This window comes from Ylistrum balloti, unplaced genomic scaffold (assembly GCF_031769215.1).
Source record: "Ylistrum balloti isolate Yb309-2 unplaced genomic scaffold, AGI_CSIRO_Ybal_v1 Utg370470, whole genome shotgun sequence".
In the NCBI taxonomy this organism is placed as follows: Eukaryota; Metazoa; Mollusca; class Bivalvia; order Pectinida; family Pectinidae; genus Ylistrum; species Ylistrum balloti.
In genome coordinates this window covers 830,566-855,767 of record NW_026782309.1, presented here as the reverse complement: position 1 = coordinate 855,767, position 25,202 = coordinate 830,566, and the positions used below count along the sequence as shown (strand labels likewise).

The 25,202-nt window shown below is 37.3% G+C and overlaps 2 protein-coding genes across 2 annotated transcripts; one reads left to right on the top strand and one right to left on the bottom strand.

Annotated features, from left to right (window-relative positions):
* The first annotated feature begins 2,795 nt into the window (after positions 1-2,795).
* Positions 2,796-3,605, top strand: LOC132555328 (carbohydrate sulfotransferase 3-like). Its single transcript, XM_060219683.1, has one exon. It carries the CDS (start codon positions 2,796-2,798, stop codon positions 3,603-3,605), a length of 810 nt encoding a protein of 269 aa, XP_060075666.1.
* A 3,438-nt stretch (positions 3,606-7,043) lies between these two features.
* Positions 7,044-17,781, bottom strand: LOC132555295 (uncharacterized). Its single transcript, XM_060219650.1, has 7 exons — positions 17,632-17,781; positions 10,362-10,620; positions 10,014-10,207; positions 9,511-9,864; positions 8,004-9,125; positions 7,747-7,838; positions 7,044-7,317 (listed from the first exon to the last, which is right to left on the bottom strand). Exons 1-7 carry the CDS (start codon positions 17,779-17,781, stop codon positions 7,044-7,046), a joined length of 2,445 nt encoding a protein of 814 aa, XP_060075633.1.
* Positions 17,782-25,202: the final 7,421 nt, after the last annotated feature.

Below are 25,202 nucleotides of genomic sequence, written 5' to 3'. Positions count from 1 at the left end.
GCTGATAAATATAATGTATGCACGGTGTTACCAACACCTGCATACGTAATACAATGCAGTTTAGTAGCTCGGAATTTATAAAAAGATCTTAAAGGTTCAGTTACCTTATTCTTAAGTAGACTATGACAAGAATGCTGAATCTATTTTTACATTAATCAAAAAAATATCTTACTTATATTTCATAGAGAAGATATCCTGTAAAGTCTTATGCTACATTAGCGTTGCACAAAGGATTGGGAAAGGCTGACTGTAATAAAGCGTTTTGGCAAAGTTGTTTTGAAAAATTTTACCTCTGAATAAAGAGGTGTGATATTTATGTATGACTTGATTGGATGATAGGATGGCTTGGTATTAAAGCACCTGTCTTAAAGCTTTCCGGTTTCTTCATTCAGTCCGATTTCTAGTGCGCTTTCGTCCGGGACATCAAACTTTGATCAGTTATAAAAACTTGTTTCGTAATTATTATAATATAAACAAGGCTGGTATTATGTTTTGACTAATCAAGATTAGATAGATTTTTTTTTACCTTTTAGATACATGTATACATCATCTATTAGAACTGAAGTTCACTATCTTGATAAATTTCCAAAATATTTGGTATTGAAAAATTATTTTTCGAAAACAAATTAAAATTTCATTGTCGCCAATAAATATGACGCAATAATATTGATTGTAATGTATGAGACAGTGTTTATGGTACAGTAACATGTCTACAACTATGTCTCACGTCTACTATTGTATGCTGCTATACACATGATTCTCTATTTTGAAATTTATGTAAAATTGATGTCATTTCTACAGTGTGTCTCCAATTTATGTCGAAACTATAATTTGCCTTCCGATTGATTAAAGCTAAACGTGTCTTTCGATTTATTTAGATAACTTGTCTCCGAAGTTATTCTAATTTATAATATGTGTTCCGAGTTATATTGATCTATAGTGTGTCTTAGGAATTCTCTAAATCTATACTGTGTGTTATAAATTCTCTAAATTTATAGTGTGTCTTATGAACTCTCTAAATCTATAGTGTGTCTTATGAATTCTCTTAATCTATAGTGTGTCTTATGAATTCTCTAAATCTATATTGTGTCTAAATCTATAGTGTGTCTTATGAATTCTCTAAATCTATATTGTGTCTTACGAACTCTCTAAATCTATAGTGTGTCTTATGAATTCTCTAAATCTATAGAGTGTTTTATGAATTCTCTTAATCTACATTGTGTCTTACGAACTCTCTAAATCTATATTGTGTCTTACGAACTGTCTAAATATATAGTGTGTCTTATGAATTCTCTAAATCTATAGAGTGTTTTATGAATTCTCTTAATCTATATTGTGTCTTACGAACTCTCTAAATCTATATTGTGTCTTACGAACTGTCTAAATATATAGTGTGTCTTACGAACTGTCTAAATCTATAGTGTGTCTTACGAACTCTCTAAATCTATAGTGTGTCTTACGAACTCTCTAAATCTATAGTGTGTCTTACGAACTCTCTAAATCTATATCGTGTCTTACGAACTCTCTAAATCTATATTGTGTCTTACGAACTCTCTAAATCTATAACTTATACCATTCTTCCGCTGTTAGCAAGAAGACAATGAGCATAATGAAACATTATTGTGTACAGTTGCATGGTGGAAGAAGACAATGTTAAGATGACAACATAATAACTCCATATCACAATATCAATTTTTACACAATAGTGAAATGTGTCAATCTTATTGATGGTTAAGGAAACTCGCCTTCAACAAACCTTCGGTGGTTCGTCGCTATTGTTTGGTTTTCGTCTCCTATATCAAATGCGTGCACCCTTTCACCTGCCAATCCTCAGGAATATATTATAAAACTGTCATGCGGTCTTTTACGATAAAGAGACTGATTACTTTGTAGCACACTGGACCTACTTATTTGACTATATCTATTTGCTTGTTTGATTCATAAATATTGTTTCAACAGTCTGGAAACAAATCTAGAATAGGCAACAAATGATATATCGCTATCGATATGTCAACAGAGCCTGAATTCAAACTCAAATTCAATCAAACTTGGACAATTTTTTTAAAAAAGAGACATATGAACAAGTATCAAAAGTTAGTAAAACCAAGCGTCCAGGAAGAGCAAGCGTCTTATGCTTTATCAACGACAATCACCATGCAAATCTTGTCAATCCAAGTACATTGTAAGTAATGTCACGTTCTCAAATGAGAACAATGAAAACAACAGTGGAACCACCAAGGTAACAACAAGCATCAAACACTTACACTATCATTGTAAATAAGGCGTTGTACATAAAACACACAACTGAATAGCACCTCATAATATAAATTTAGATAATGTTTCAGCAGAGCCAAACAACGACGCATACTGCATCATACAGGTGTTTCATCCTTCTAGGACAGTAATGCTAAAGGCTAAAATTGTAAATTTAAGAGGCGACTAAAGAAAATGTAAAAATCTAGACGGGGTGGTGCACTAGCATCATAATTCAGATCCGTTTTGAATGCAGTGAAAGGGGAATTGTTTTAGACTTGTGTGTTAGGTTTTAAAAAGACATCTAATGTATTGAATATATAACAAAGTCAACAAAAAAAAAATGAAAATATATTTTTCTCATGATAACAATGGTTTCAAAACGGTATCAATAAATTAAAAATGTAATGTCATAATATGAACTGGTAACAAACAAAAAACGCGTGTTCAAATGCGTAGTCTGTTCGGAATATAATAGTAAATTTACAGAAGAAATCTGATTTCATTCATTTGCATTATGTTTTTCCAGACAGGCACAAAGGATGGATATGCATGCCTTAGGTGTTCTTAAGTCTATATACAGCTGTGATTTCCGCCTAATGGAGGACAAAATATCTTTGTGGAGTTTTGCCAAGGGACGTGGGGATTTCAACTGGACAAAATCATTAACAGACTGTGGTGGACACTTACAATATTGTTTCGACAAGCAAATCCGTCGGTGTGGTAATGCGACATCCATAGTGACCAAGGTTGTGAGAGTCACTGTAGGTTTGGTTGGTAGGATGCTTGACAAATATCCTAATTTAAAAATAATTCATTTAATGAGAGACCCAAGAGCTGTATTGAGTTCTAGGATGGACATATGGCCGTCCAACACCAAAAACATACTGGAGACTGCTCGTAGTCTTTGTCGGAAAATGAAGGAGGATTTGATGGACTCGAAGCAACTTCTAACCAGATATCCTCACAGAGTTCGTACAGTGTTTTATGAAGATCTGGCACAAGAACCTATCAAGATCACAAAAGATCTTTATCAATTTGCAAATTATGATTTTACAACTGAAGACGAAATACGAATTAGAAGTATGACTGGGTCTTACTTGACCGTTACAAAGGCAGCACGTAAATGGAGTTTATTTAAGCAGAATTCCAGTGAAACGGCACGAAAATGGAGATTGACCATGCCGCCATCTGTCTCGCTTCTGACGGGATTGGGATGTAATGAGGTGTACGCTCTCGCTGGGTATCCCGAGCTGAAGGACAAAGCAGATCTTCGGAACTCTAGCATACCACTCAGATTGGCACTAAACTCGAAATCCTTGTTGTATGAATACCTATCTGTCAGTTCATGAGCAGGTCTGAGTAATGGGCAATTGTTATTTTATTTCCAAGTGATTTGAAACGAAGCATAGACGTGTAAATGCTAAAGTAATTATCCGTTGTATTCCTTCAGAAACAGCAAGCAAAAGGAGAAAATGTGATAATTTTTATGTGACTAAAACGACACACTAGTTAATAACACATTTCCAAATTAATATAGAATTAGACACAGTGGAGCCAAATCACGACTAAATCTGCATAGAGCTTTTCTAGGACTTGTCAGAGAATGGTCTGCGGTGTTGAGACCTTAGAGGCGACTGAATAAGATCATAATTGGTCAATTTAATTTCAATATATATATATGATAGTGCGCTGATGTCAAAACTGAATAAACCTCACGGTTCTCTTTTTTAAATGATCAAGTATCAAAGTCAGTTATACTGATATACTAACGTAGAGCAAACCGAAATACGCCACAAAGTGTTACACACCAGAGCAGCTACGGCTCTTGACATCAGGGTCGGAACATTTTAGAATAAACGACATGTATTGTATTAATCTGACATCCAGTTTCTGCAATTAAAGAACAACAATGGAAAACTGTTTTGATGTAGAGATGATAGAGGATATTTCGCGTTAATGCTACAACTTATATAGAAAATACTGTTTTATTTTCTATAGAATAAACACACACACAAAAAATGTTAATAGTTAAAATTTATTAAAATGATATCAACATTATTAACAGAAATAGAACAAGGTATATTCTAATATCAATTTTGAATACAACAACAAATGTCAATTATCATAACTTACAAGTGAGTGAGTGATTCTACATAGATGCGAAAAATATCATGTAAAAGGTCAACGATTCTTAACATAGGAGACACCCCGATAACTGGCCCTAAACATCGGGACATTTTCGAAACGCTAACCGTTCATAAACATAGGAGACACCCCTATAACTGGCCCTAAACATCGGGACATTTTCGAAACGCTAACCGTTCATAAACATAGGAGACATCCCTATAACTGGCCCTAAACATCGGGACATTTCCGAAACGCTAACCGTTCATAAACATAGGAGACACTCCGATAACTGGCCCTAAACATCGGGACATTTCCGAAACGCTAACCGTTCATAAACATAGGAGACACCCCTATAACTGGCCCTAGACACCCCTATAACTGGCCCTGGCCCTAAACATCGGGACATTTCCGAAACGCTAACCGTTCATAAACATCATAGGAGACACCCCTACAACTGGCCCTAAACATCGGGACATTTCCGAAACGCTAACCGTTCATAAACATAGGAGACACTCCGATAACTGGCCCTAAACATCGGGACATTTCCGAAACGCTAACCGTTCATAAACATAGGAGACACCCCGATAACTGGCCCTAAACATCGGGACATTTCCGAAACGCTAACCGTTCATAAACATAGGAGACACCCCGATAACTTGCCCTAAACATCGGGACATTTCCGAAACGCTAACCGTTCATAAACATAGTAGACACCCCTATAACTGGCCCTAAACATCGGGACATTTCCGAAACGCTAACCGTTCATAAACATAGGAGACACTCCGATAACTGGCCCTAAACATCGGGACATTTCCGAAACGCTAACCGTTCATAAACATCATAGGAGACACCCCTACAACTGGCCCTAAACATCGGGACATTTCCGAAACGCTAACCGTTCATAAACATAGGAGACACTCCGATAACTGGCCCTAAACATCGGGACATTTCCGAAACGCTAACCGTTCATAAACATCATAGGAGACACCCCTAAACATCGGGACATTTCCGAAACGCTAACCGTTCATAAACATAGGAGACACTCCGATAACTGGCCCTAAACATCGGGACATTTCCGAAACGCTAACCGTTCATAAACATAGGAGACACCCCGATAACTGGCCCTAAACATCGGGACATTTCCGAAACGCTAACCGTTCATAAACATAGGAGACACCCCGATAACTTGCCCTAAACATCGGGACATTTCCGAAACGCTAACCGTTCATAAACATAGTAGACACCCCTATAACTGGCCCTAAACATCGGGACATTTCCGAAACGCTAACCGTTCATAAACATAGGAGACACACCGATAACTGGCCCTAAACATCGGGACATTTCCGAAACGCTAACCGTTCATAAACATCATAGGAGACACCCCTACAACTGGCCCTAAACATCGGGACATTTCCGAAACGCTAACCGTTCATAAACATAGGAGACACTCCGATAACTGGCCCTAAACATCGGGACATTTCCGAAACGCTAACCGTTCATAAACATCATAGGAGACACCCCTACAACTGGCCCTAAACATCGGGACATTTCCGAAACGCTAACCGTTCATAAACATAGGAGACACTGATAACTGGCCCTAAACATCGGGACATTTCCGAAACGCTAACCGTTCATAAACATAGGAGACACCCCGATAACTGGCCCTAAACATATTTCCGACACGCTAACCGTTCATAAACATAGGAGACACCCCGATAACTGGCCCTAAACATCGGGACATTTCCGAAGCGCTAACCGTTCATAAACATAGTAGACACCCCGATAACTGTCCCTAAACATCGGGACATTTCCGAAACGCTAACCGTTCATAAACATAGGAGACACCCCGATAACTGGCCCTAAACATCGGGACGTTTCCGAAATGATTACGTTCATAAACATAGCATTCACCCCGATAACTGGCCCTAAACATCGGGACGTTTCCGAAATGCTTATCGTTCATAAACATAGCATACACCCCGATAACTGGCCCTAAACATCTGGACGTTTCCGAAATGCTAACCGTTCATAGACATAGCATACACCACGATAACTGTCCCTAAACATCAGAACGTTTCCGAAATGATAACCGTTCATAGATATAGCATACACCACGATAACTGTCCCTAAACATCAGGACGTTTCAGAAATGATAACCGTTCATAGATATAGCATACACCACAATAACTGTCCCTAAACATCAGGACGTTTCCGAAATGATTACGTTCATAAACATAGCATACACCCCGATAACTGGCCCTAAACATCGGGACGTTTCCGAAATGCTTGCCGTTCATAGACATAGCATACACCACGATAACTGTCCCTAAACATCAGGACGTTTCCGAAATGATTACGTTCATAAACATAGCATACACCCCGATAACTGGCCCTAAACATCGGGACGTTTCCGAAATGCTTACCGTTCATAAACATAGCATACACCCCGATAACTGGCCCTAAACATCTGGACGTTTCCGAAATGCTAACCGTTCATAATCATAGGAGAGGCCCCGATAACTGTCCTTAAACAACAATGTACACCTCCGATAGATTTAATGTCCATAGATATTGGGCGGAATATCCGATTTGTAAGCAGGCTTCAAGCACTAGATTTAAAATCCCTTTCACGGCTATGTAACAATTTGCGCCCTCTTGCCTTAAACACTTGTGCGACTTCTTGTTAGAATGACTGGATGCAGCAACTGTACATGTGACAACCGCGCTATCTGTCGGCTGCCTCTTAGATTTTGTTGTCGCAGAAAATCGTTAGAATGACAGCCCTGTAGAGACTGAGGTCTGAGACCATAGTGTTTGTAGTGGTTTAAGAGTGCGTGGAGATCTGGAAACATCTCACCTTCGAAAATGAAATATGATAAATGTCCGTTCTCCTGCGTTACGTATATAGCGTAGTGGATCAACTTTCTCAGATGACTGAAAAGTAAAGTTTACATTATATTAGCACTTCATGAGGGGTGTCATATCGGTACAATATGGTATTAACAGGTACAGATCGGAAAAGAGTCTTTGACGAACACACATCGCAATATAATTATTTTTCTAGTTTTAGCAATAATGTTTACATTATTAATAGAATGTGCGCCAACACATAATTATCAAACCATTGTTCTATAGTGAAGTATTTTGTTTGAGCTTGCATTATCAGAAATGAGACGCGATGTCGCAAGTCAGGGAATGACGTCAACAGGCACATTAACCACTTACATTCTGATTTTCAATAAGAATGAATTCAAATCTGTCAAATTAAACATGTGCATTTAAAGAAAGAACCGATTCACCAGTTGAAGATTTAATTGGTTTCAAATCTGTCTAATACATAGTGAAATAACAGTTGCTACTTACCTCACACTGAGTACAAGCGTCTTCTTCAAGGCCATATACCACAACAGATAATGTCCATCAGAATTCATGAAACGACTCATTTTACTCTCCACCTGACATGTAAAATATATAAGCATGTCATCACAGGTCTTTCATTGCTTCTGACGTTTCTTTCTTCCTAAGTAAAACGGATAATCCCTTACATAACCAAATGACAAATACAGAGTCAAGATAAAAATGGCAGTAAATTTCCTTTATTCCTGGTCCGTAATACTTACCGTGTTTTCATTCTCCCTTGGACTCCATTCTGGATATCGACATAACGCTTCGTTCAAATGTATGAACTTTGAATCTGCGCCTCCAGACCTGCTGCTTGGGTATGGGGTCGGCCTGGTGTTACGTGGCGGTAAGGATGGAGGGGTGTCCTGGCGATTAGGCGAGATTTGGTGACACCTGTCTGCCTTTCTGGTCGGTAGCGGAGGTACTGCCTGTACCCGTATAGGTTCAGCACCAATATTGCCTTCGTTGATGTCCTTTTTTGTCGTTTCGTGAAGGTTGCTATGAAACGGTACATCACTATCACTGAAAATATCAGGTACACGTGTTTCTAGAGTCACGTGTTCTTTGTGTTGGTGTATGTTAGGAGTTGGCTGTTGAAGTCTATCCAGATCTGAAGCCAACATTTCACGTTTGCCATTATTAACAACATCCTCAATATCACAGTGCTCTATAGGACTTTTATGCTGCCAAGTAAACATATCCGCGATAGTTCCAAGGTTATGTCCTTGTATCATATGTACATTATCGAACGTAAATCGTTCTTTGCTTGTTTCTTTATAAGTCATGGTTTCCCTATTCAAACTTTGGTAAGGCGCTGCCGAATCAGAAGTGGAGCGAACCATGCCATGATGAGGAGCTTCCATCACATTCGTAGCATCATTCTCCATTGTAATATTTTTGGTGACGACGCTCACTGTGCATTGTACCTGACTATGGTAAGGTGCCTTTACAAATGTCTCTTCCGATAGATTGTCAACAAAACCATCATCGCAATGCTCAACCATTGACGACTCGTTTGGAAAGAGATTATATCCGAATGTTTTGTTCGTGTCTGCTTCGCTATTTATCACTTTTTTGTTCACGTCCATATCTGTTGTAGACGACACGACATTTTCTGAATCGTCAATCAATTTTCGCTTGACGATCTCACTTTCTGTCCTGGCGATATCGCATGCCATATCTGGCATGTTTGACTTCATCGGAGGCCGTTCTATGCTTGAGCAGGCCACGCCTCCAATCACCGATAGGTCACATGTACAACTACGACAGTGAAATCCGGACTCAATTATCCGTACAGCTCCGTTATCGGCCTCTTTATGAGACACTGAGTGAACTATTTTCTGAAACATGTGAATACAACCATACATGTACAATGAAATCATAACCCTATTATTGTCAGACAACAGTTTATCTAAGTCAAAATCAATTTTATCTTTGGAACCCGTCAATGGAACTTCACTCTAAGGCAACTGAAAAGATTCTACTTTTTGTTGGATTAAATGCGCTTTTACCAAAAGTTTGACAAAAATTGCATGTAATTTTCGCGGATGTTATGTAACCGCATAAAGAAAAATTATATTTCTATAAATATCGAGTTTCTCTATTTAATCCCACCCTCGAGAAAAGTGAAGAATTATTTTGTTTACATTCTATGTGTTCCTAATTTTGTCCTTTTTATCTATTATGTAAAGTAAAACTTTTGAGAAAAGTTATTTTGGTGATTACCTGTGAAAATGTTTTAAATTTTCCGCAGTACATGCATTCTTCCGAAACATATCCTTTGTGACCGGGACAATTTTCGGGACAACATCTTTTTTGATTCACTGAAAAGCTCTGTACATTTTGTACTATTGTGGAATCTTCCCGTTGGTCACGCGAACTCACTCTTGGAATGTTTCTCTCTCCCGACTTTATCGTGTTGTCCTGACAAGTGATGTGCTGGTTCCCCGATACGTCTTCGTTGGGATCTGACAGATTATTCTGTTGCCCCTGATTGTGGTACTGGGGACTTTCTAGGTAAGCAGTTGGCGAAACCACCCTCCTGGATCGCCTCTTTCGGCGCACAGACAAATGCATACCCTGAAATAATGGGGGAAAACAGTTTTATCCGAAGGTCATGCGGTAAATAGCAGAATATTACACAAGGTAAAAAGGGCAAATGATCTCGATAATGTATTCTTAAATTTCTGATTATAAAGATAAATGATTATTTTATGATGTCACGTTACTTTAAACTGATGCGCCCTGTCCGTCCATGAAGCAAGTATCTCATAGTCTTGCAGCTTGCCTCCGAAGACATTCTCCAGACTCTCCTTGAGCGTCGCTTGGCAACGGGTGGGCACGGTCAGGAAATAGGGCTTGGCCATGTCAGACGATATAGTTTCATCTATTATTTTCAGGTGAAGCTTCATGGAGACTAAATCTGAAATAATACAGCGATAGGTAGCAAAACATCAGGATCATATAACACTTATAGTTAAAATCTTACATTCCTTTGATTTACTGGTATCTTAGACCGCTAAATAGTAGTATAGCTGATTTAATGTCTTTAAACAGCATAGACATAATTAACTAACTTTTTATCTTCTGTTCCAAAAAGGTGACACAGTCCAGGCGGCCGCATTCTTTCAAAGTCTCCAACAAGACGTATATAGAACGGCCTCGTTCCTGCTTTGTCCAATCTCTGAGAACCAAATAACCAGGTGGTTTGTACTCAGCAGTCGACTGGTGTTCAAATTCGTCGATCTTGTCCCTAGAGTAGCCCATGATTTCAGCAAGGCTTGCCCAATTACCTCTGGTTACGTTCTGTAGCTTCAGAGAGAGCTGGTATAAGACCTACGGCGTAAACAAGAATCATTCCGTAATTTATAAAACGTATCACATCAACATCTCAAATATGTAATTTATAAAACGTATCACATCAACATCTCAAATATGTAATTATGTCAACAAATGAACAAAAGTTCATTAGACAAGTCAAGAAACCAAGGTACCAAGCTTCACTCCAACTTCTGGTAAAAGCGTTAAGTATATTCAACGTCAGACTTTAAGGTAGACTCAACCATGTAAATTAGATGGGTTTGTGAATAGAGGTTGATTGTAAATTAGATGGGTTATTGTAAAGAGGTTGATTGTAAATTAGATAGGTTAGTGAATAGAGGTTGATTGTAAATTAGATGGGTTATTGAATAGAGGCTGATTGTAAATTAGATGGGTTAGTGAATAGAGGTTGATTGTAAATTAGATGGGTTAGTGAATAGAGGTTGATTGTAAATTAGATGGGTTATTGTAAATAGGTTGATTGTAAATTAGATGGGTTAGTGAATAGAGGTTGATTGTAAATTAGATGGGTTAGTGAATAGAGGTTGATTGTAAATTAGATGGGTTATTGTAAATAGGTTGATTGTAAATTAGATGGGTTAGTGAATAGAGGCTGATTGTAAATTAGATGGGTTATTGTAAATAGGTTGATTGTAAATTAGATGGGTTAGTGAATAGAGGCTGATTGTAAATTAGATGGGTTATTGTAAATAGGTTGATTGTAAATTAGATGGGTTAGTGAATAGAGGTTGATTGTAAATTAGATGGGTTAGTGAATAGAGGTTGATTGTAAATTAGATAGGTTAGTGAATAGAGGTTGATTGTAACTTAGATGGGTTAGTGAATAGAGGTTGATTGTAAATTAGATGGGTTAGTGAATAGAGGTTGATTGTAAATTAGATGGGTTAGTGAATAGAGGTTGATTGTAAATTAGATGGGTTAGTGAATAGAGGTTGATTGTAAATTAGATGGGTTATTGTAAATAGGTTGATTGTAAATTAGATGGGTTAGTGAATAGAGGTTGATTGTAAATTAGATGGGTTAGTGAATAATAGAGGCTGATTGTAAATTAGATGGGTTAGTGAATAGAGGTTGATTGTAAATTAGATGGGTTAGTGAATAGAGGTTGATTGTAAATTAGATGGGTTATTGTAAATAGGTTGATTGTAAATTAGATGGGTTAGTGAATAGAGGTTGATTGTAAATTAGATGGGTTTGTGAATAGAGGTTGATTGTAAATTAGATAGGTTAGTGAATAGAGGTTGATTGTAAATTAGATGGGTTAGTGAATAGAGGTTGATTGTAAATTAGATAGGTTAGTGAATAGAGGTTGATTGTAAATTAGATGGGTTAGTGAATAGAGGTTGATTGTAAATTAGATGGGTTAGTGAATAGAGGTTGATTGTAACTTAGATGGGTTAGTGAATAGAGGTTGATTGTAAATTAGTTGGGTTAGTGAATAGAGGTTGATTGTAAATTAGATGGGTTAGTGAATAGAGGTTGATTGTAAATTAGATGGGTTTGTGAATAGAGGTTGATTGTAAATAAGATGGGTTAGTGAATAATAGAGGCTGATTGTAAATTAGATGGGTTATTGTAAATAGGTTGATTGTAAATTAGATGGGTTATTGTAAAGAGGTTGATTGTAAATTAGATAGGTTAGTGAATAGAGATTGATTGTAAATTAGATGGGTTATTGTAAAGAGGTTGATTGTAAATTAGATGGGTTTGTGAATAGAGGTTGATTGTAAATTAGATGGGTTAGTGAATAGAGGTTGATTGTAAATTAGATAGGTTAGTGAATAGAGGTTGATTGTAAATTAGATGGGTTATTGTAAAGAGGTTGATTGTAAATTAGATGGGTTAGTGAATAGAGGTTGATTGTAAATTAGATGGGTTATTGTAAAGAGGTTGATTGTAAATTAGATGGGTTAGTGAATAGAGGTTGATTGTAAATTAGATGGGTTAGTGAATAGAGGTTGATTGTAAATTAGATGGGTTAGTGAATAGAGGTTGATTGTAAATTAGATGGGTTAGTGAATAGAGGTTGATTGTAAATTAGATGGGTTATTAAATAGGTTGATTGTAAATTAGATAGGTTAGTGAATAGAGGTTGATTGTAAATTAGATGGGTTATTGTAAAGAGGTTGATTGTAAATTAGATGGGTTAGTGAATAGAGGTTGATTGTAAATTAGATGGGTTATTGTAAAGAGGTTGATTGTAAATTAGATAGGTTAGTGAATAGAGGTTGATTGTAAATTAGATGGGTTATTGTAAAGAGGTTGATTGTAAATTAGATGGGTTAGTGAATAGAGGTTGATTGTAAATTAGATGGGTTAGTGAATAGAGGTTGATTGTAAATTAGATGGGTTATTGTAAAGAGGTTGATTGTAAATTAGATGGGTTAGTGAATAGAGGTTGATTGTAAATTAGATGGGTTATTGTAAATAGGTTGATTGTAAATTAGATGGGTTAGTGAATAGAGGTTGATTGTAAATTAGATGGGTTATTGTAAATAGGTTGATTGTAAATTAGATGGGTTAGTGAATAGAGGTTGATTGTAAATTAGATGGGTTATTGTAAATAGGTTGATTGTAAATTAGATGGGTTAGTGAATAGAGGTTGATTGTAAATTAGATGGGTTAGTGAATAGAGGTTGATTGTAAATTAGATGGGTTATTGTAAATAGGTTGATTGTAAATTAGATGGGTTAGTGAATAGAGGTTGATTGTAAATTAGATGGGTTATTGTAAAGAGGTTGATTGTAAATTAGATGGGTTAGTGAATAGAGGTTGATTGTAAATTAGATGGGTTATTGTAAATAGGTTGATTGTAAATTAGATGGGTTAGTGAATAGAGGTTGATTGTAAATTAGATGGGTTATTGTAAAGAGGTTGATTGTAAATTAGATGGGTTAGTGAATAGAGGTTGATTGTAAATTAGATGGGTTATTGTAAAGAGGTTGATTGTAAATTAGATGGGTTAGTGAATAGAGGTTGATTGTAAATTAGATGGGTTTGTGAATAGAGGTTGATTGTAAATTAGATAGGTTAGTGAATAGAGGTTGATTGTAAATTAGATGGGTTAGTGAATAGAGGTTGATTGTAAATTAGATGGGTTAGTGAATAGAGGTTGATTGTAAATTAGATGGGTTATTGTAAATAGGTTGATTGTAAATTAGATGGGTTAGTGAATAGAGGTTGATTGTAAATTAGATGGGTTATTGTAAAGAGGTTGATTGTAAATTAGATGGGTTAGTGAATAGAGGTTGATTGTAAATTAGATGGGTTATTGTAAAGAGGTTGATTGTAAATTAGATGGGTTAGTGAATAGAGGTTGATTGTAAATTAGATGGGTTATTGTAAAGAGGTTGATTGTAAATTAGATGGGTTAGTGAATAGAGGTTGATTGTAAATTAGATGGGTTTGTGAATAGAGGTTGATTGTAAATTAGATGGGTTATTCTGTTAAGGTATACAGTAAAAATCGAAAGGTTATTGATGTTGATTGTAAAGGGTCTCTTTCAGGAACATTGGAATTTTACCCACGCATCGAAGTAAATAAAAGTGGGTGGTATTTGTAGCACTCTAAGTGACTACTCGTAAAATACGATAAAAAAGGTCAAGAGGTCCATAGGGCCTGTGCTACGACCCATTTAGTGTCGTAACCATCAGGTATGACAGGGTTGAGTTTTTCATCTGAAAAAAGTATTAAAACCACAGCGTACATTACCAAATGATACACTGTGTCATTAACAAGGAGCAATTTGATAATATGGTGGTTTATATGAATCAAAATATTGCAAAATGAAAAACAATTAATTAGTTTCAAAAAAGGAGAGAGTATGATTATTTTTACATTTGTATAGCTCATACAATTTTTCAAAGAACTGAAGCATGTACTTTCAGTTTGAGTACACCAAAAATCTTTATGTATCATTTGGCCCTTTATGTCAAGAATATTTAGTGAACATTTCAAGAAAATAGATAGCTAGCAAAGGTGTCATTTAAAACACCAAAAGATTAATATTTCAATTTGAGTCAATTTTGTTGGGGTTCGACAGGGGTCAGTATTTCTTCAAAAGTCTGTTAAAGGAATGATGTACATAGTCACAGGATATCAGTTTTGAATAAGTAGATTCTGCTGCAGGTTTCCATGTCAAAAATAAATGTAAAAATTATTCATTAATATGCATTAACAATTTCGAACTTTAAGAACTTTAAAAAATGTCAGTTTCTCTGATAATTAATATGCATTAACAATTTCTAACTTTAAAAAATGTCAGTTTCTCTGATAATTAATATGCATTAACAATTTCGAACTTAAAAAATGTCCGTTTCTCTGATAAGAAAAGTTTTATTGAAAGAAAAAACATATCCGTTTTCAGTGCATTAATTATTTTTTCAAATTATTTCGCTCATTATCTGAAGTGTACACAGTGAAAATTACAGAAAAATTGAGAACCGGTAAAATTGCCATTTTAAGGCTCGACCAAAGTTACTATATGTATTAAAAGTGATTTTATCAATCATTCTTTTTTGTAACACAAGCAATATAGTTGGTTGAACGACAAACGATGTATGTTTTTGAGCATCTAAGTGACGTTCCTGATTATCATATTAAAAAATAATAATTGAATAGAATAATTATATTCCATATTTATATTAACTGATACTACAACATTTTATTGTAGAATCATAGACATTGGTTTCTTTTGGAACCGTCTGGAGCTATCAAGTGAGCATGATGTGACAGGAAATTTATTTCAATAACACAACAAATGAGTTGACTCATGAACTCAATATTCAATTTAACTCATCAACTCAAGGAGCAAGTCAGCTCTAGAACTCAACAAACATGTTATTTCATGAACGCACCATTCAATTTATCTCATAAACGAGCAAGTCTGCATTAGAACTCAACAAACATGTTATTTCATGAACGCACCATTCAATTTATCTCATAAACGAGCAAGTCTACATTAGAACTCAACAAACATGTTATTTCATGAACGCACCATTCAATTTATCTCAAAAACGAGCAAGTCTGCATTAGAACTCAACAAACATGTTATTTCATGAACGCACCATTCAATTTATCTCATAAACGAGCAAGTCTACATTAGAACTCAACAAACATGTTATTTCATGAACGCACCATTCAATTTATCTCATAAACGAGCAAGTCTGCATTAGAACTCAACAAACATGTTATTTCATGAACGCACCATTCAATTTATCTCATAAACGAGCAAGTCTGCATTAGAACTCAACAAAAACGACAACTAAGGAACTCATAGAAGTCATGAGAGAACTAAACAAATAGAATTAAAGAGGAAAAGCGATTAGAAACAACACATATCACATACAGAAATCTCAGCATTCTGTTAATTAAAAAATCAGTTAAACACATGAACCCTTCAAATGTTCACTTTTTAAAAAGTGGCTTGAAACACAACCACATATTAATTTAACAAATAATTCAACACAGTGTCTAAAAAAGGAAACTCAACGCAGCACGTATCAACATACCCTCCTGGACAAAATTCACTTCTTTCCACACGTTACGATGAGACCCCAGGTCTACTCTTATCTTACTTCTTTCCACACGTTACGATGAGACCCTAGGTCTACTCTTATCTTACTTCTTTCCACACGTTACGATGAGACCCCAGGTCTACTATTATCTTACTTCTTTCCACACGTTACGATGAGACCCTAGGTCTACTCTTATCTTACTTCTTTCCACACGTTACGATGAGACCCTAGGTCTACTCTTATCTTACTTCTTTCCACACGTTACGATGAGACCCTAGGTCTACTCTTATCTTACTTCTTTCCACACGTTACGATGAGACCCCAGGTCTACTCTTATCTTACTTCTTTCCACACATTACGATGAGACCCTAGGTCTACTCTTATCTTACTTCTTTCCACACATTACGATGAGACCCCAGGTCTACTCTTATCTTACTTCTTTCCACACGTTACGATGAGACCCTAGGTCTACACTTATTTTACTTCTTTCCACACGTTACGATGAGACCCTAGGTCTACTCTTATCTTACTTCTTTCCACACGTTACGATGAGACCCCAGGTCTACACTTATCTTACTTCTTTCCACACGTTACGATGAGACCCCAGGTCTACTATTATTTTACTTCTTTCCACACGTTACGATGAGACCCTAGGTCTACTCTTATTTTACTTCTTTCCACACGTTACGATGAGACCCTAGGTCTACTCTTATCTTACTCCTTTCCACACGTTACGATGAGACCCCAGGTCTACTCTTATCTTACTTCTTTCCACACGTTACGATGAGACCCTAGGTCTACTCTTATCTTACTTCTTTCCACACGTTACGAGGAGACCCGATCATATGATTACAAACCCTTGGTTTACTCAATGAAACAAACAGTTCTTCTCAGAGACACAATTCGAACGTATGAACATGGCGAATAAATCAACACTATATCACAAAAATCTATACAAACAAGTAAGACAAATTCACCAAAAGAATCAGTGCATGAACTCAACCTACTACTCATCACAAGAATGTGATGTTGGAAAATGTATCAAGAAGGAAAAACAAAACTGGCTACTCATTAAATCATTATACATTATGATATATGTGTGCATATGTAAAGATATGTTGAAGATTCTAGGCAATTATTAATGAATTCGTCATTTTTACAGCTTAGATGGATACAAGTTACCATTACTGAGGGAATCCAGTTGATTCTAGTGTTGTAGTTTTACGTGTGTGAACCAAACATGTCGATAAGAAGAGGAAGGATTATGAAAAACAACAACCTCTCGTTAATTATAGCTGAATTGTAAAGTCCTTAATTAAACAAGCCGTAGGTGTATCGATTCGATATTTAACATACAATTATTCATAAATATGTACGTGACATAATTTGAAATGAAAACATTATAATGATGTGCATCATAAATGTTGTTTGTTGTAAATGTTATAAACAAACAACATATATATAAACGATGAAGTGGCATTATACTTACATCTAATGCTAACTCCTTGGCTGGTCTGTCCAGTTCCTCGTATGTCACCTGACCAGGAGACTGTCCATGCTGACCAACATGATTATGGCCAGAGGCCCGTCCTAAGCCAAACTGGCCTACCTGACAAAAATTGGGTACCAGAGAATCCATGACCGAATCTTCGATGATATCCTGTCATTCAACAATATTCTCTTGTGACACAAAATATGTCCCTGGTTTTATGCACACAGAAGTCAATATTTTAATGTATTTGCCCGTTAACGAGTGTGTGTTTCTGTTAACAGATGTCCTCCACTATCTGTACTGACACGACTGGGACCATAACTCCTTTTATAAGCCGACATGTAGGATTCTAACAAGAATGAATTTCGACATCTGGACTCATGGACACATTTAAAACTAGGAAACCACTGGTGTTCACTTACAGATCCCACGAGTTTCTTTACACAGCTACCAGGCGTAAACCTGTTAATCTTTGTGTAGACGGAAGAATCCTTCTAAACATATGATTGCAGTCATCATCGACCTTGCCGGCGTGTTCTCATTGGTCGTTGGGCTCATGACGTTGTGTTTTACCTGGCTGTCTACACACACAAATACTAGATAGAGGGTTCAGTCTGTTCAGCCATGCAAGTCTTTAGTGAAATTCATATATATATTGTGTATAGATGTTGATTTAAGTTCTGCATACGTGGAACTCTATTTACTTAATCAAGACGTGCTAGTCTTTATTCATAAATCATCATTTAACTGTGATGGCAATTATAAAACGTCTCTGTCGAGAAACATAAACTATTTATCTTACATATATACAATTAAATTCAAAATCTATTCCAAACGTGTCCTAGTTCACCTGTCACATCTGGACCCGTAAAACACTGTCTGGGGCGGTTGTCTTCGCTTCGTCATGGTTCCTGATATAGTAGCCAGATTACTTGGTCATATCGTTTATCTACAAATCTCAAGAACAATACAAAATAAACCCGAAGCTAGATATCATAAGTTATTATCTAAACAAGCACTTTAGAGGAATCTGTGGGTGTGCTGTATGACCAGGGTAACGGACGGACGAGGTACTTTAGAGGAGGCTGTGTGTATAATGTATGATCAGGATAACGGACGGACGAGGTACTTTAGAGGAGGATGTGGGTGTAATGTATGATCAGGATAACAGACGGACGAGGTACTTTAGAGGAGGCTGTGTGTGTAATGTATGATCAGGTTAGTGGACGGACGGACGAGGTACTTTAGAGGAGGCTGTGTGTGTAATGTATGATCAGGATAACGGACGGACGAGGTAATTTAGAGGAGGCTGTGTGTGTAATGTATGATCAGGATAACGGACGGACGAGGTACTTTAGAGGAGGCTGTGTGTATAATGTATGATCAGGATATCGGACGGACGAGGTACTTTAGAGGAGGATGTGGGTGTAATGTATGATCAGGATAACAGACGGACGAGGTACTTTAGAGGAGGCTGTGTGTGTAATGTATGATCAGGTTAGTGGACGGACGGACGAGGTACTTTAGAGGAGGCTGTGTGTGTAATGTATGATCAGGATAACGGACGGACGAGGTACTTTAGAGGAGGCTGTGTGTGTAATGTATGATCAGGTTAGTGGACGGACGAGGTACTTTAGAGGAGGTTGTTGGTGCAATGTATGATCAGGATAACGGACGGACTAGGTACTTTAGAGGAGGCTGTGTGTGTAATGTATGATCAGGTTAGTGGACGGATGGACGAGGTACTTTAGAGGAGGCTGTGTGTGTTATGTATGATCAGGTTAGTGGACGGACGGACGAGGTACTTTAGAGGAGGCTGTGTGTGTAATGTATGATTAGGGTAACGGACAGACGAGGTACTTTAGAGGAGGCTGTGGGTGTAATGTATGATCAGGATAACGGACGCACTTGGTACTTTAGAGGAGGCTGTGAGTGTAATGCATGATGAGGATAACGGACGGACTAGGTACTTTAGAGGAGGCTGTGTGTGTAATGTATGATCAGGTTAGTGGACGGACGGACGAGGTACTTTAGAGGAGGCTGTGTGTGTAATGTATGATTAGGGTAACGGACAGACGAGGTACTTTAGAGGAGGCTGTGGGTGTAATGTATGATCAGGATAACGGACGGACTAGGTACTTTAAAGGAGGCTGTGGGTGTAATGTATGATCAGGTTAGTGGACGGACGGACGAGGTACTTTAGAGGAGGCTGTGTGTGTAATGTATGATCAGGATAACGGACGCACTTGGTACTTTAGAGGAGGCTGTGAGTGTAATGCATGATGAGGATAACGGACGGACGAGGTACTTTCGAGGAGGCTGTTGGTGTAATGTATGATCAGGGTAACGGACAGACGAGGTACTTTAGAGGAGGTTGTGGGTGCAATGTATGATCAGGGTAACGGACGGACTAGGTACTTTAGAGGAGGCTGTGTGTGTAATGTATGATCAGCTTAGTTGACGGACGGACGAGGTACTTTAGAGGAGGTTGTGGGTGTAATGTATGATCAGGTTAGTGGACGGACGGACGAGGTACTTTAGAGGAGGCTGTGTGTGTAATGTATGATCAGGATAACGGACGCACTTGGTACTTTAGAGGAGGCTGTGAGTGTAATGCATGATGAGGATAACGGACGGACGAGGTACTTTCGAGGAGGCTGTTGGTGTAATGTATGATCAGGGTAACGGACAGACGAGGTACTTTAGAGGAGGCTGTGTGTGTAATGTATGATCAGGTTAGTGGACGGACGGACGAGGTACTTTAGAGGAGGTTGTGGGTGTAATGTATGATCAGGTTAGTAGATGGACGGACGAGGTACTTTAGAGGAGGCTGTGTGTGTAATGTATGATCATGTTAGTGGACGGACGGACGGACGAGGTACTTTAGAGGAGGCTGTGAGTGTAATGTATGATCAGGGTGGATGAGGTATTTTAAGAGAGAGTGTGGGTTTAATGTGTGATCTTTAACCGGTGTATAACCCTGAGGAATAATTACTGTTTTCACTTCACAGATTTGTACAAAAGACATATACAGTTTATGCCAAGAAACAATTGAGAGACATTTTAATTCAAACTTCATATAATGTTTGTTTCTTCTGTAAGACCATCAAACAATCGTTGCATCTTTATCATTATTATTATTATTTTGTATTTTAAAAATGTAATATGAAATAGGAGTTTTTAGATATATATCTGTCGTCTCAATCGTTATAACTGATATCATCAATTGTATTGCGTTAACAGTGTGAAATGTATGACTCTAGATATATATATATATATATATATATTCTATTTTTTATTCCAGCATTTTAAGTATATCTGTTTCAGCATACTCGAGCACTAATACCTGTTGTGATAAGAATTCCAAAATCAGACGTCTCGGAGTCGCCGTTTTAAATGCTATCTATTGTTTATCGTATGTTCACCGTTAACATGTTCAGGATGTGTTAAGGTTCAGTTATTTAAAACTCGGGACACATTATGATTCTGTGATTTATGTGACAATTGCATGAACGTCTTCCGTGAAACAGTTATAGACAATGCGTATAAGAATGAAATTAATGTGGTTTCCTAGAATGTCTTCACTCCAGACGAAAACAAATTTGAGTAATCGATCACGGAAAAGTCATTCTGTCTGAAAATGGAAAGGGTATCCCCCTACCCGTATTGAAGGAGACTTGTTAATAATATCCGCCTGATGTTTACATTGAAGGAGACTTGTAAATGATATCAGCGTGATGTTTCTATAGAAGGAGAGTAAGTTAACCCATGTTTTGACACCTAAAAACACTTCCAGATTTTTTGAGACTACTTTGTTTATATTGGTATAAACAGGAACTAAAGCAGAGATGTTACCGTGGGATATAGAGATGTTACCATGGGATACAAAGATGTTACCGTGGGATAAAAAGATGTTACCGTGGGATATAGCAATGTTACCGCGGGATAAAAAGATGTTACCGATGGATATAGTAATGTTACCATGGGATATAGGGGTGTTACCGTGGGATATAAAGATGTTACCGTGGGATATAAAGATGTTACCGTGGGATACAGGGGTGTTACCGTGGGATATAAAGATGTTACCGTGGGATATAGGGGTGTTACCGGGGGATATAAAGATGTTACCGTGGGATATAGAGATGTTACCATGGGATATAAAGATGTTACCGTGGGATATAGGGGTGTTACCGTGGGATATAAAGATGTTACCGTGGGATATAAAGATGTTACCGTGGGATATAGAGATGTTACCATGGGATATAGTAATGTTACCATGTGATATAGTAAAGTTACCGTGGGATATAGTAATGTTACCGTGGGATATAGAGATGTTACCGTGGGGTATAGTAATGTCACCGTGGGATATAGAGATGTTACCGTGGGATATAAAGATGTTACCGTGGGATATAAAGATGTTACCGTGGGATATAGGGGTGTTACCGTGGGGTATAGTGATGTTACCGTGGGATATAAAGATGTTACCGTGGGATATAGGGGTGTTACCGTGGGGTATAGTGATGTTACCGTGGGATATAAAGATGTTACCGTGGGATATAGAGATGTTACCGTGGGGTATAGTAATGTTACCATGTGATATAGTAATGTTACCGTGGGATATAAAGATGTTACCGTGGGATATAGAGATGTTACTGTGGGATATAAAGATGTTACCATGGGATATAGGGGTGTTACCGTGGGATATAGAGATGTTACCGTGGGATATAGAGATGTTACCGTGGGGTATAGTGATGTTACCGTGGGATATAGTGATGTTACCGTGGGGTATAGTGATGTTACCGTGGGGTATAGTGATGTTACCGTGGGGTATAGTGATGTTACCGTGGGGTATAGAGATGTTACCGTGGGATATAGAGATGTTACCGTGGGATATAGGGGTGTTACCGTGGGGTATAGAGATGTTACCGTGGGGTATAGTGATGTTACCGTGGGATATAGTGATGTTACCGTGGGGTATAGTGATGTTACCGTGGGGTATAGTGATGTTACCGTGGGATATAGAGATGTTACCGTGGGATATAGAGATGTTACCGTGGGGTATAGTAATGTTACCGTGGGATATAGAGATGTTACCGTGGGATATAGTAATGTTACCGTGGGGTATAGTGATGTTACCGTGGGGTATAGTGATGTTACCGTTTTGAGCCCAACATAGATTAAACAAGATATTTTTATCCTTACTTTTTGTATTTTTCAACCAGATCGACAATATCTTTGTTCTCTAACCTCTGACACCAAGAGTGTTTTTTTATTTCTGTTGAGGAGAGAGCAGGGAATTACCAGGGACTAGATCTAGAGAATGGGGTTAGTGAGGTAGAATCCTCCGTTCGGATTTCCATGGTGTTTCTCCTTTAATTTATAATCACCTGCTTCAACAGGTTAGGCTAAATACTTCCTATTAATTGTGGTTCCAATATGCATGTAGTCGATGTGATTCACTCCTTTACTTTTCAAGAAAAAGCGAAAAAAGGACAATTAGTGGCCTTCTTGGTGGGCCTGACATTTCTATTGCATTAAGGCCTATTCCCGGGTCTTTATGGTAAACTCAGGTTACATCACAGAACACAACCCTAAAGTGACAATCATTTGGGTTGGCCTTATACCGATAGCGCAAGGCTCCACTTGTGGTGACCCACAAATACTTCAAGTCATTTGAAAGCATTACTGAGACCCATCTTAAAATGTATACTTGAAAGGTCAGTTGCTTCTACTGACTAATAAGAGTATAACAATATTGCGATTTTCCATCACTGGTCTGTTCATAGTGTCAATGTTTCCGGACTGGTACTGGTTGATGACCGTCCCGCTCTGGGCCATATTCTGTATCAGGGGAAGACTCCAGACGGCAGTCGGTCCCTCCTAAACATGTTTATCAGCTTGTTCCATCAGTACTAGAAGCTTTATCACCTTTCTATACTAAGTATTGTCCGTTCTACCAACTCATTGGGAGTATGTCTCTCCAACCAAGTGTTGTGAGTATACAATGGCTCGATATATCCCCATGTTTTATCTATATACAGATTACATTATGGGTGTCGTAACGTAAATTTTGCACCAGTTGATATGGTAAGAATGCTTTGTAATGCAATTATGTTTTAATTAAAAAGGTTTTTCTGGTGGACTTAAAATAAGCATACACTTCCACAAGAAGAGACCACACGAAAAAAAAAAGCTCAAGTGGCGCAACAATCAGCTACAAGCGATAAGTTTTCAGTACCTTGTCAACTTGTCAGCTGTCAGTTGACTCGATTGTCTGTCGGGTCAATTTCAATGTAAAAACACAAATTTATTGATAGAAATATGTAGTTGTGTCTTTAAACGTGAAATATGAAATTGTCTTAAGACACGAAACATGCAATTCTGTCTTTAAACGTGAAATACGTATGTGTTACTTTAGACATGAAATATGTAATTCTGTCGTAAGACACGAAATATGTTATTGTGTCTTTGGACATGAAATATGTAATTCTGTCCTACGACATGAAATATGTGATTGTGTCTTCAGACATGAAATACGTGGTTGTTGTCTTTAGACACGAAATGCGTTATTGTGTCTTAAGACATGAAATATGTAATTATGTCCTAAGACATGAAATATGTGATTGTGTCTTTCGACATGAAATATGTAATTGTGTTTTCAGACATGTTAACTATTGTCCATATTATTATTATTATAGTTGAATACGTTGGAGTCACTGCACAGAAGAGAAAATAATGTTATAAATTAAATTTGATCCCTGGTAAAGGTATTAATTGCTTTACAGCTGACCATAAGCCTAACAGAGATAAAACATAACTATAACAATGGTTGTGTATTGTGTTTACTTAGTAAGGTACCTGCTAATTAGTTGACAGTAAGGGCCAGTTTTAAGTCAGAGTTCAAGCCAAACTAGTTATTCATGTATCTGTACAGATGTTCACGATACTTCAGGGTTTTATTTGCTTTCCTTCTGTCTTTGGTTTTCGCCGGCTAAGGTTCTTTGTTTGACATGAAAAATTGCAGTTTCGTGTACATAACCTAACAGAAACATTATGTTACAAAGAGTTATCTCCCTTCGGATGCACGAAGTAAGTTTGGAGCGGTGTCGGTCAATACAAATCATTTAGCTGTGTTGATTATCTTCATGTCTATGTTGTCAGAATATTGAGACATCATATCATGTTTCTGAAGACTAAGGACAGAAATCTCCCTTTTAGAGAAATTTTACATTTTCAACAGAATAACCCCGTCAGCAGGCTAGAACATTTACCAGATTTTTTTTTAATATAGCCTTCCAAGTTTATCCGATATAGCATAGACCGTAGTCAAATAAATTAGCAAGTGAACCTTTATTTCGAATCAATATCAATTAGAAATCCAAAAATTCGAAAATCCTTGTGGATCCATTTCTTCGAAACATTTAGTGCATTCTAGTAAAAACATGACAGATCTAGCAAGGCTCTTACTTAAACCATCACATTATCTTAACGTCTACAGGACCGAAAAATGTAACAAAACATTCAATAAAATAAACCAGTATACCGAGGTAAAGTTTGAAACAAAACTG